The 12,074-nt window shown below is 36.0% G+C and overlaps 1 protein-coding gene across 1 annotated transcript in view; it reads right to left on the reverse strand.

Moving 5' to 3' along the window:
- Positions 1 to 12,074, reverse strand: part of chb (chromosome bows) — a 76,522-nt gene that overhangs the window by 15,340 nt on the left and 49,108 nt on the right. The window contains exons 17-22 of the mRNA XM_068765858.1: positions 10,449 to 10,583; positions 7,756 to 7,854; positions 6,070 to 6,187; positions 5,390 to 5,516; positions 4,764 to 4,868; positions 100 to 222 (exon numbers count right to left, since the gene is read on the reverse strand). Coding sequence (XP_068621959.1) covers positions 100 to 222; positions 4,764 to 4,868; positions 5,390 to 5,516; positions 6,070 to 6,187; positions 7,756 to 7,854; positions 10,449 to 10,583 — 707 coding nt within the window. The remainder of the gene's footprint in view (positions 1 to 99; positions 223 to 4,763; positions 4,869 to 5,389; positions 5,517 to 6,069; positions 6,188 to 7,755; positions 7,855 to 10,448; positions 10,584 to 12,074) is intronic.

The following is a 12,074-nucleotide window of genomic DNA, read 5'->3' on the forward strand; positions in this document are numbered from 1 at the left end:
ATTATTTATTTTACATCACTTTTGTTTTATTTTAATTCACAGGTTGCTCTTAACAATGAAGATAACTATAATCTTTATTAATATATGAGTGGTATTTACCAGGTGGGTGAGGCCATCTTTGCGTTCGGTCCAGTGCGTGCATGCGCACAGTGCGATGATGTCGTCGGCGGGAGGAGGCGGTGGTGGGGAACCTTCCCAACCCATACGCGCCCACGCCGCGCTCTGCAATCCAAACATCAATCACATATGACGTTACAATTTTTTTTAGATTTCAGATCCACCAATTGTTAAGGTATGGGATGTTCTAGGACATATTCAATAAGTCCGCTTTGAAAGGTGTCTTAATTTTGTGTCTTTTTGTGGTTAAGGACACCACAGCAAGGAAATTAATTTCCCTAGCCGATGTATGTATGTAAGATTGATTACAAATCTACTTCCAATAAAACACATTTTCAGGTAATTTATATTTCACAGACAGCCAGCGTCCTATAAGCAATATTGTTAAAAATACAGATAAAACAGCAAAATAAAAAATTATGAAAACAAAAAGGTTGAAAGGAAATATGTGATGCATTAAAGGTAAAGTAAACAAAAAGAGGACAAAAGGAGAGTAAGGAAATAATAAGAAGAGAAAGAAAATAAATTGTTTAGTAAAAAACTGTTCCTGTGAAGATAGGTTTTCTAGGAGAAAAAAAAGTAACAACCTCTTAAAAAGTACTAACGGTACTAGTGCTCAAGCCATGTCTCTATTTATACCTATTTTAACCGTATGTTGTCCACAGTTGGACATAGACCTCGCCCAAATATTTTATAAAATATCTGTTACATATTGGTTGTTAATGTCGTCGAAAGCCTTATGGCCTTATTGGAAATGTAAAGTGGAACTTTTAAGGTTGTATAATAATAAGTTAAAAAAAACTCTTAGCATTCTATATTAAAATTCGGGACATTATTTTAAACTTTATTTACTAGTAAATAGGTGCCATTTTGTTCAATGACATTTGCCTTGTTGTAACATGATGCTATTGTATAATTCTTGGAACTTTGATTAAAAAAACTCGATAAGTAGTTTTGGCTGTCTTCTCTTATGTCAACCTTGCACTACCTATAGAAACCTGAAAGAACATCTCCAGCCTCTTAGTCTTCAGAGACCATTAATAATTCACTTGAGTATTTTTAATCTGTTTTCCTTGAAAAAAATTTCGCACTATAGGAAAAATGTTCACAATTAAACCTCTTTTGCTGTCAACATTCGTAAATCATGTTTCCTGTTACTTGCAACCACTTGCTAACACCGTATTAGATGTTTTTTTTTTGTTTGTTGGTGTCACCTATAGGCGCCCCATCATTTTATGGGGCGATGACATATATCTACATATATACATAGCTACAGCAGGAAAAAAGTGGACCAAGGTAGCCAAAAACAGATAAAAGTGGAACAAGCTGGAGGAGACCTATACCCAAACAGGGATTCCCATCTAAAGAAAGTTTCCAAATGAATCAACATAACAAACAAAAAACAAATTAATGTAAAATTTTATTAATTTTTATTATTATTATTATTACTCATAGACGCCTACTGTGAAGCATAGGCCACCCCCTAAGATATTTATGGGGGATATAATTGCCTTATATGACAGGCTAGTTGTCTATTACACTGTATTATGGAACTGATGGCGTCCCTGTCCATCCTTTTTTTTTAATGGTCCCCGCTATAGGGGACCTCTCCTTCCACCCCCTATTTAATTGGGAACAGGGTTTTGTATTTCTTAATGATTTTTTTTTCTCTTTTTTGTCACTAGAATTTTTATTTTCGTTCTCGTCTTCCATAGTTCACAATATCTTTTTTTTCCTCCTTCTATCATTCTACAATTCCATCTTCCTTTCTCAATCATTCCATTCCTTTCGTACATCCTCTAACATTTAAGTTATCCATTTCCATTACAGTATCACAGTTTTAATTGGTTTAATTATTTTCTCGTGTACATCAATTTTATCATCTGTCCATCCTTTAGAAACACATTTGTGGGGCAATGTGGGTCAAACCTTTATAATTAATGCACAAAATGTCAATTATATAAGGTTGTTCCCTGGGAATCGAACCCAAATCTTAAGATCTCCAGTCTCAATTCTCTACCATAGTGTGTATGTATATAAATGAAAAATTAAGGATATATAGCAGATGAATTATCATATATTTGCAAAACTCTTTATTGCCAAGCGTTTAATTATTTTAGTTTTAGCGTTATCAAACATGTAATGTATTTAAATGACATCCAAATAGATTTTACTAAAAGTTTTTACATACTATTTGGATAAGAAATTCCCTGAAATTTAACACTAAACCTACTGACAATTCTTGTATATCTACTCGTATTTCTACCGCGTGCGGTCTAATTGACCGGTAATTAAAAAGTTTCATTTATTTCATTATTCAATGCAGATAATGGTTGATTTGTTGCTAAATGTGTATAAAATAAAGAATTTTCATAAAGTTTCGTTCATTTTATTTTATATAATTTTTAAATTCTTTATAAAAAAAAAACAAATAAAATTGAAATTGAAGTTTTATACAGAATGTTATGCATACATAATATACTTTATTTGGCTTCCTCGCATTGCTTACAAATTAGTTTAGTCCGAAATGTGCACTTGCCGCAAACATATTTTTCGCATTTCGAACAGATTTTTGTTGTTTTATAACCTTTACAAAATTTAATTTGACAAGTTTTTCGTACGCACAAATCTGTACTTGTGGACGGTGTTGGTAAAAGCTGTTTTTCTTTAGATTTTGTATATGCATCTCCAAGTTCTGAAGCTAACTGGAACAAAAACTCCTGCCTGGAAATATTTTCACCCGTCGTTTCTTTACACAAAATCCAAGCATTTATTCCAGCTAGGTCCAAAATGTTGAAGAATACCTGAAGTGGTCACCTACAACTTTTCGACTTCACGCTGTATTTCCTTGCCATCTGGTCTGCCACATCTACACCAAATTTTGTACTATTATAAAATCTAATAGTTTCCGGTATGCGTTTGCTGCTTTTTTCTATTTCTATTGAGTTGTGTTTGGAACTTAGGACAAGTACTTTTTTTTCGGCTTACTTTTATACACTGTAAGAGTAATATAATTTGATTTATAGAATTTGCTTGAAAATCTAACCATTTTATCTTTTTTTTCTTTGGCTAACTTTGGTAACTCTCTTTTGTTTCCACGAATTGTTCCAACAATTGTAGTTTTTCTTGCAAGTAATTTCTTGGCTAATGAAACACTCGTAAAAAAATTATCTGTTGTTACAGTCCTTCCGCATCCCGTGAAAGGACCCATTAGCTTTAGAACAACGAACTCCCCAAGTGGAATTGAACAATCTCTTTTTTCATCCTTTCCCAAATAGGGAAACCCATTTATTATATATTTACTGTTGACGTCACATGCCAACCAGAACTTTATTCCAAATTTGTCTGGTTTGTTTGGCATATATTGTGTAAATCTACACCTAGTCTTCGACGGAAACAACTGCTCATCAACAGCAATATATGCACCAGGTTTATAACAATTTTGTGAATTTTCAATAAATCGATCCCATATTGTAGATATCGTAGAAAAATTATTAGTTTGTAAACGCTGGCTTCTTTCGCTCTTCTTGTCAAATCGTATGTACTTCATAATCTCCGTAAAGTCGTTTCGACTCATTGTTTTTGAAAAAAAAGCGGGTCCCCAATTTTTATTCCACAAATATGAGATATCCAAATTTCTCGCCTCATAAGCGCCGCGAGCATATAATAAGGAAATAAATGCGTCTAGTTTTGTAGCATTTAGCTCCCATTTAGTCCCCAACACCCTAAATGCTTCTTCTTCTGTACATTTTATAATATGACGTATTATGTGCTGATCAATGATAAGACTAAATGCCGTCTTCATTTGTCCTTTCATAATATGTCGTTTAGCGTATCCTGTTGGTCTTGACAAATCGCAAAAAAATTTATGCACTGGTAACCGACCAAGATTGGGTCTTCCGTCTATTTCTTCCCAGACTGTTCCATCAGCAGCAGTTTCGATGCGTTGATCCTCTAAATCTATTTCACTTTCGGACGTCAATAAAACCCTCTTTTTTTTCTGCCCTGAACGCTTATTTACAATATTCCCCTCTTCACTATCGCTTTCTGATTCTAATTCACTTGTAAATAGTTCTTGGTCTATTTCCATGTTTTTTTCAATTACAAAAGTTTCTTGTTCATCATTTTCTGAATATTCTTTTTCTATGTCCGTTATATTTTTTAGGTAATTTGTAATTTTCAAACGCTTTGACATTTTTAGGGTAAATATCTACAACAGATACTTTACCTTCTCTTCTTCAAATAAATAATGGTAAAAAAGTGCATAAAAACCTTTTTAGAAGTGCACTACTTGAGACTGTAATCAATACTATTGTTATCTACTCTTTTCAACTATAAGCGACTCTGAGATAACCGTAAAAAAATTACTTTGAAATAACTTTATAACAGTTTTTCCCGCCGGTCTTATTGACCGACCGCGGTAGGTAGGTCACATAACAACTTTTTTTTTTGAAAAAGAAAAAATAACCTAAAGTAAAGAGTGAAGAAAATATTATATGCATATTCTAAGAATTGTCATATAGTTTGATAACAATATTATAACATTAAAAATGTGTAAATGGAATAAAAAGTTTGAAAACGGTCAATTTGACCGCTACTGGTAGGTTTAGTGTTAATATTGAATTTATACTAGAATGGTAACTCACATCGTGCCTTCTGTAGGAGTCCAGGCTCCTCTCGGAGCAAACACTGGAAGCCTCCGAGTCATCGTCGCGTCGTCTGTCATCACACGCCGAGCTGTCCTCGGGACTCTGAAACATTATTTCGTTCTTACTTATTTATATTTTTTATTGATACATAAACCCTTTAAGGATTGTCGTGGGCTCTTATAACAGAACGGTTTCAGATTTCTCGTGGCTTTAAGTTGAAGGATGCTTCTGGCATTCTTCTCATGGCGTACAAAAGTGCGAATAGAAGGGGGGGGGGGGGGTAGTATCAGTTACTGGTTATTTACTTAGGTGCAGACAGTAAAGAAATTATTTTAGATATTTATAAATTTATTTTAATTCTCGTTATTATTAAAAAAAAAACTTTTTCGATGTGACTTTTGTGACGTATTATTAGCAAGTGGGGGAATAACAGAAAACGATGTTTGACAACGAGGAGCGGACATGCATAGGAACTTCCACCCATATAATGGAGAGACGACCTGGTCAAGGTCGACGGTCCCCCACCCTAGAAGAAAGAAGCCTAGAAAAATGTACTGATATCAAATAAGTCCAGGGTGAGGATATACTATGAGGGTGGTTGTTTTGTATGAAGTGGAACTCACACGAAGTGCAGCTTCAGCGTCTCTGGACTGCTGCAGCAGGCGAAGGGTGGCCGCAGGCGCCCTCGTCGAGCGCTCCACAGACTCGCGTCTCCTTACGCCGCCCAAAGCGCTGTTGGACCTTCCACTCCTGGAATAAAGAGTAATTTATACACAATACTCTTAACACTAAATTAAAATCAAAATATTTTTATAGTTTTAGATGTTTTTATGGCAAAAAAGAGGTAAATAAAGCATTTTACTATTCTTTCCATTTCGTTTTCTTTTAAAGAAATAGTAATTCACTTTGCAAGTGCTTTATAAATCCGCCATAATTGTAAACTTCATATACCGCACAAAAAAAATCACACTACATTGAATCTAATATATAAAATTTCCATGTCACAATGTTAGTTACCACACTCCTCCGAAACGGCTCGACCGAATTTTACCAAATTTTATATGCGTATTCAGTAGGTCTGGGAATCGGCCCTAAATTTTTTATTTTATTTTTTACACAAATCTTTTTGTTTCTATTTTTTTATGATACAGCATACAAAAATACTTATAACCCTAAATTTTCACCACTCTACGATCAACCCTAATTTTTTATTTGTTAATTAATTAAAAACTTTTTTTTTTTGCAAAGCAACGTTTGCGGGATCAGCTAGTATACATATAATGGTTAATATGAGATTGTTCACCTGGTGGGGCTGGTCTCCCTGGACCCTGCCAGTGAGCGTGGTATCCCAGAAGGCCGGCGTCGAGTTGACAGCGAGAGTGGTCCGCTGCGTGCTGATGGTGACGAAGACCTGGACGTCGCTGCAAGTGGCAAGAATTCATTTATCACCCACGTCAATAGTATAACACATTTTTTTTCTTTCATTCTCAACACATTTGACCTCTGTCTCACCTAATGTTATGAGATGACTAGATCTACAATGCTATATGCTTCCTTAGAAGTAACTTATTTATTCTTGTTTTGAAAACTACTAAGTTATCTTTAGGGGGGGGGGGGCTAGACCTTGCATTGGGCGTTTATGGGCTGAAAAGACCATTGCCTATATGTTTAGAACGTATTTATGTATTTATAGAACCACACCAAAAGTAGATTAAACGAATTCTGACAATACTGCAAGTTTGTGCAGTGTTTCCGTGGAGCCTACGTCCCACAGTGGGACAATTTGATTGTTAAGAGGGGCATAAAAGGCCGTTATTGCTCATTGCAAGTAGCTATTACGTCATTGCATAACAGATGAATATTAACCCTTTCGTTACCGCAGTACGTTCCGCGGAATTGACGCTACTGAACAGGGCATGTGCGCCGCGAATTGTGCACATTGTATGGCGGTAAGCTGATGTTCGAATTTTCTCATTTGTGTTACATATTTAAACATTTTACTGGTATATTAAATAAAAATATAATTAGGATAATTCTTAGTAATATATCTTAAAACAGTGATCTACACATAAGCCCACATTACAAGATGGACGCCGTCTAACTCCGGCGCTGGTAACGAAAGGGTTCTTTTTTTTTTAATGGCCCCCGCTTGGAGGCCTCTCGTACCCCTATCTTTGTTGGGACAGGGACTTTATGGGCAATTTTATTTATTCACATAATTATTTTTTATTTTCATTCTCTTCTTTCATATTGTATGATTCTTTTGCAATAAGAGAGGAATTCTTCCCTGGTATCCTTTCCGCTTATCAGGGAGGCTATTGATTCCTCCCTGATTTCAACGCCAGACCGGCACTCGAAGCCGACCAACGAAAGGGTTTTTTTTTTAAATGGTCCCCGCTGTTGGGGACCTCTCGTTCCCCTATCTCGTGTGGAACAGGGACTTTTTAATTCTAGTAATTTATTTTATTTTGCAACATTATTTATTGTTCAAAGTGTTCGTTTTATTTTTACCTATTGCATTTATTACCACCTTCCTGCAGTAGCTGAGGAAACATTCTCTCTCCCCTTCGTCTTGCATGATGGCCGAGACATTCCTTTCCTCTATCTTTTTGCCCATCCGGCATTCGGAATCTGCGCGCAGTCTTCCGAACGCCGGACAGTGGGCCACAAGGTGGACCACGGTCTAGCCCACGCCCGGTTCACAGAAGCACGAGAGGTCCTCCTTGAGCTTGAACCTGTGAAGGTACTCAGAGAACCCCCCGTGCAACGAAAGGGTTAAATAAATGATAAAAATAGATTTTTACTTTAACCATAAGTACTTGTATTGCAGTTAGAATAAATTATCTTGGCCACAACGGCTTTTATGCATGGACGTGAATTAATGCCCGCGGACGAAGACGGTTTTATCTTCTCGAAAGATGCTAGATGTAGGAATGTTGCCTGCATTATGTCCAGTGGTGGACGTAGTTCGGCTGAAATGTGGACTTACGTTGGGACTGAGAGACGCCGGGGCGTGAGCGACTGCGGGTAGAGCTTCGCTCAGGACTCGGAGGCACTGCACCGCTCACTGGCGACCTTTTTGCGCGCGCTGTGGAAACCGTTTAAATATATCTTTAATTATATAACGATCGATGTTTTTGAATTAAGAAGCCTTTTCCATAATTTACTACATACACCTATCTCCCGATTTACACGATAGATACGTTCATGTGAAAAACGTGTAAATCGAAAATTACAAATTTTTAAGTCAAAACCGTGTAAATCGAAAAGCTTGCTGAAAATGCATAATTTTGCTATTTAACAGTTGTGATTTTTTTCAATATTTTTAGATGTACACAGAAATAAAAATAAAATGCGTCAAGATGAAACATTTAATATATTACGGAAACATTGTTTTTTTTTTAATTAATTACAATACATTAAACAGAAGAACAAAAATTGAAAAGTGTTTTATTATCTTATACAGTAATTATGCACGCACTTGTAATTTACGAATATGGAAAATTAAATCTTTCTGAAACTTCCACTCAAAAATAATTTTCAGTAGATAAAACTTTATTTTTACGCGAATAAATACAGACACAGTGTGCGCGTGCAGCAAGTCAGCACATGACCTCGGGATTCCCCGTGAGATGTGTACACAGGGCACGTGTTCAAACACAGTAGAGTGCGATAAAAACAAAAAAAAAAACCTTTTTTGGAAAACCGTGTAAAAGCGAAAACGTGTAAAACAAGTACCGTGTAAATCGGGGGATAGGTGTATACTTTCTAATCCTATCACTACGTATAATATATAAATAAAAAGTTAAATCATATGACTCTACCAAAGATCACCAGGATGACTGGTATAGACCTTCGTCTTCAGACAGAGATGTTACAGAGCTTTGCCTATTCGAGTTGGATTCGGCGAATGATCTCCTTCTCAAAGTTGGATTTGACCAAGCTACACGATTTGTCCCAGCCATATATAAATATTTAAGACAGAGGCAAAGAAATTTCAAATAAAATCTAATGAAAAAAAAAACTATATTCAAAAACAACGTGATGTTAATATTTTTATATATATGCAATCCAATGGTAACTTAGAAACAAGAATAAATACACTATATTTGCCGGACAGCTACTATATTTGAGCATAATATTAAAAAAATAGGCGTAAACTCTTCCCTGTAAATTTTTGAAATATATGAAAAAAAAATTATTTATGATCTGCATACATAATTTTAAAAAAAAGAAACGTAAAGACTTCATTAACTAATATGTAATATTTTAAAAAATAATTAATAATCAATAGCGCCTTATTTAAAAATTAGTCACGTGTAAACATTTATTTTTGATCTTCTCAAAATATTTAAAAAACATATTATATTGCGCATAGTTAAAAAAATAGTGTCATGTCAACGCTTGTCTTCAAACAAATATGTTAAAAATATATATTAGTAATAAAAATATATATAGATATATATTAGTCACTATTTGAGCATAATTAAAAAAAATAGTCACGTGTAAACGCATCTTTAAATTTTTGAACAAATGACATACTCTACAATCATCTATCCTTTTCATTCATCAACTAATACAGTTGAAAGAGCGCTATATTAACTCTGTCCGGCGAATTTAGTATTTTATACGTACAATAAATGGAATAACTAAAATCTAGCTAGTGTACAAAGCTAACATTTAGAACATGTATATACCTTGTTTTGCCACCTCTCCCTCTTCAGATAAGCAAGCGAATATTAAAATTACAAAATTATTTATTTCGTTTGCAATATTATAGAACAATGGAATAACCTATAACAGAAGAATTCGAATTTTAAAAATTCTAGTTTTATCAGTGCTACCGAAACTGCTGTACCGCTTTAGGAAAGCGTTGATGACGGACAGACGGAACGGTCTAATCGACACACCCCAACCCGATGGTTTCTTAACACACATCATTTTTTTTGGTGTTACGGACTGAAGATAGAATCTTATGGGGCCACCTATCACGGATTTCTCAAGGAATTACTTTAATCAAGTCAACCCTGAAGCGCAATGCCGTTTAGTTGCCGAAACTAGTCCAATGAGGCAAGACGGCATTTTGTCGTACCTCCCTTCCCCCCAAATATTCGTCATACCTAAGGCGCGGTATAGTTGTTTCGGTAGCACTATTATTACTAGATTATTAAGTATTATAATTAAACTATATTTTGGTTAAAATCTGTTCAATTGTTTGAGAATTTAGTGTATCGATTAAAGGAGAGGAATTGACAATTTCTCCATTTACTCATCACGATATCTCAGAAAACATAAGACTTAGATACTTGAACATTGGTAGGTATAATTTTTTTCGTGGAGTGGAGAACAGCTAAGAAAGCATTGTATGTTATCAAACTGTAGCTCTAAAACACGGTAAGCTCATTTAGCTGGTTCTGTTTGAACCGCTGAATATAGAACTTGCAATCTTAAAATATAGTCCACCTACATTGACAGTTTAAGTCAAACCAACACTTTAGTTCTTCATTATCCAAGGTATATTCTCGCGTATCGCTTATGAATTGTGACTCCACATTTTGAAACCAACTTCGACTCTTAACGTGTCTCCTGTTGACCTCGAGAGGTCAATTGGACCACATTTTTTTGTTAAAGTTACAAATATATGTATATATGTGTTATATTACTGTTTGTGTGAGGACTTACGTAGGGAGGCGGTGCCGGCGGTGACTTTGGCGCGGCTCATGTGAGAGTAGAGCGCCCGCGCACGAGCTCGTTGAGCAGCTGCTGCATCCAGGGCAGACACACTGCGAGCGGTGGCTCCCATCGCAGGTGAACGTTCTGCGACATTATATATATTTAGCTTTGGACGTTGCCGGTGATGACGGGCCTCATAACGGTCAAGATCACCCACAGAGCAGTAGAAGAACCAAGATCATCGATACAGCTCGAAGAATTACACGTCTGAAAAGGAAGCAGGCGGGGCAATAGGTCGCACTCGTGCAAGATTGCCGTTTGGGCCAAAAGGTTCTTGGACGACCACATGCCGGTAGACGAGTAAGTAGATCTCCCATTAGGTAGACCAACGACATAGTTAACACCGGGAGAAGTTGCTGAATGTGACGCAGGATCTTTGGGGCTATGAATGAAACTTCCTAACAACTCTTGCCCCAAATGTCTTAACACGATTATCTACGACCAATAAGTGTGAACATTGACCACTTTAAAATACATCTATTCATCACCTCCACATAGTAGGGGCCTAGTTACTAGATTCATTGGCAGAGGCCAAAATTTAATACTAAACAAATATGCACATAAACAAGCTGTGATTAAAAAGTAAGGTGAAATTGTCATTTCAAAGGAGGGAAGGAAGGCAGGTAAGTTTTCCTTCCTACGTTGGTTGTCTATTACATTTGCTAAGCGTCTACTTGTCAAAAGTTCTAATGGATTCAGGCGTTACTTCGCGAAAGTCTATCCTAAGTAAGAAAATAACTAATATACATCTATATCCGCTATGCAGCAGTAGTCGTGCAATGAAGTTCACCGCCCGCCGACTCGGTGTTTGGCACTAATCGGTACAAAATTACTCCTAAGGATGCCCCGTGGAGGGGTGAAACACGTGTTGAGTGATTTAACTGTGGTGGTTGTGTAATTCGCATTGTTTGCCGCATGCGCATTTATCAGCGGGCTGGCGGGCGGTGCACTTTATTGCACGACTACTGCTACATAGCGGAAGTGGCTATATATTAATCCTTTTCTTACTTTGTCAATTTTGTAATATTATTTGGCTCAGTCGAAATCATTTTTAAGGATGTTTTGTTTCTCAAAAGCGTCTAGTATTGATTGATCTATGTCATACTGCATTACTTCTTAGCGACTTTGAGAAAAATTCGACTTATATCACTCCGCAACCACCGTGTGACTTCTATTCAACAAACTCAAAAGACCAATACGGAGGCGCAGTTTTAACACGATTGAGGAGATAAAAACTGAATCGAATTTCTTGAAGACTCTACAGACTATTAAAAATAAGTTGACAAAAGTGCGTTTTATCGAACGGGGATACTTTGAAGGTGAAAAATTCACCTTACTTTATGATCACAGTATATATACAACATACATACGACATAAAAATTAATTATATTAAAAAAGCTATATTTATATCTCTCTTCCAAATCCTTATTGTTGAAGGTCATTATTACACCCACATATCACATTCTTCTTCACGAACCTTCTTCATCAGTTGCAATAGTTAACTACGTGGGTGTGCATTGTAAACTTTATTATCTAGAATGGTGGGGATATATACCCAGTGTTGGGCAAGACCAT

Source organism: Battus philenor, unplaced genomic scaffold, assembly GCF_028537555.1.
Source record: "Battus philenor isolate CCGP_79_NKW_IND1 unplaced genomic scaffold, ilBatPhil1.0.hap1 SCAF_20, whole genome shotgun sequence".
In the NCBI taxonomy this organism is placed as follows: domain Eukaryota; kingdom Metazoa; phylum Arthropoda; class Insecta; order Lepidoptera; family Papilionidae; genus Battus; species Battus philenor.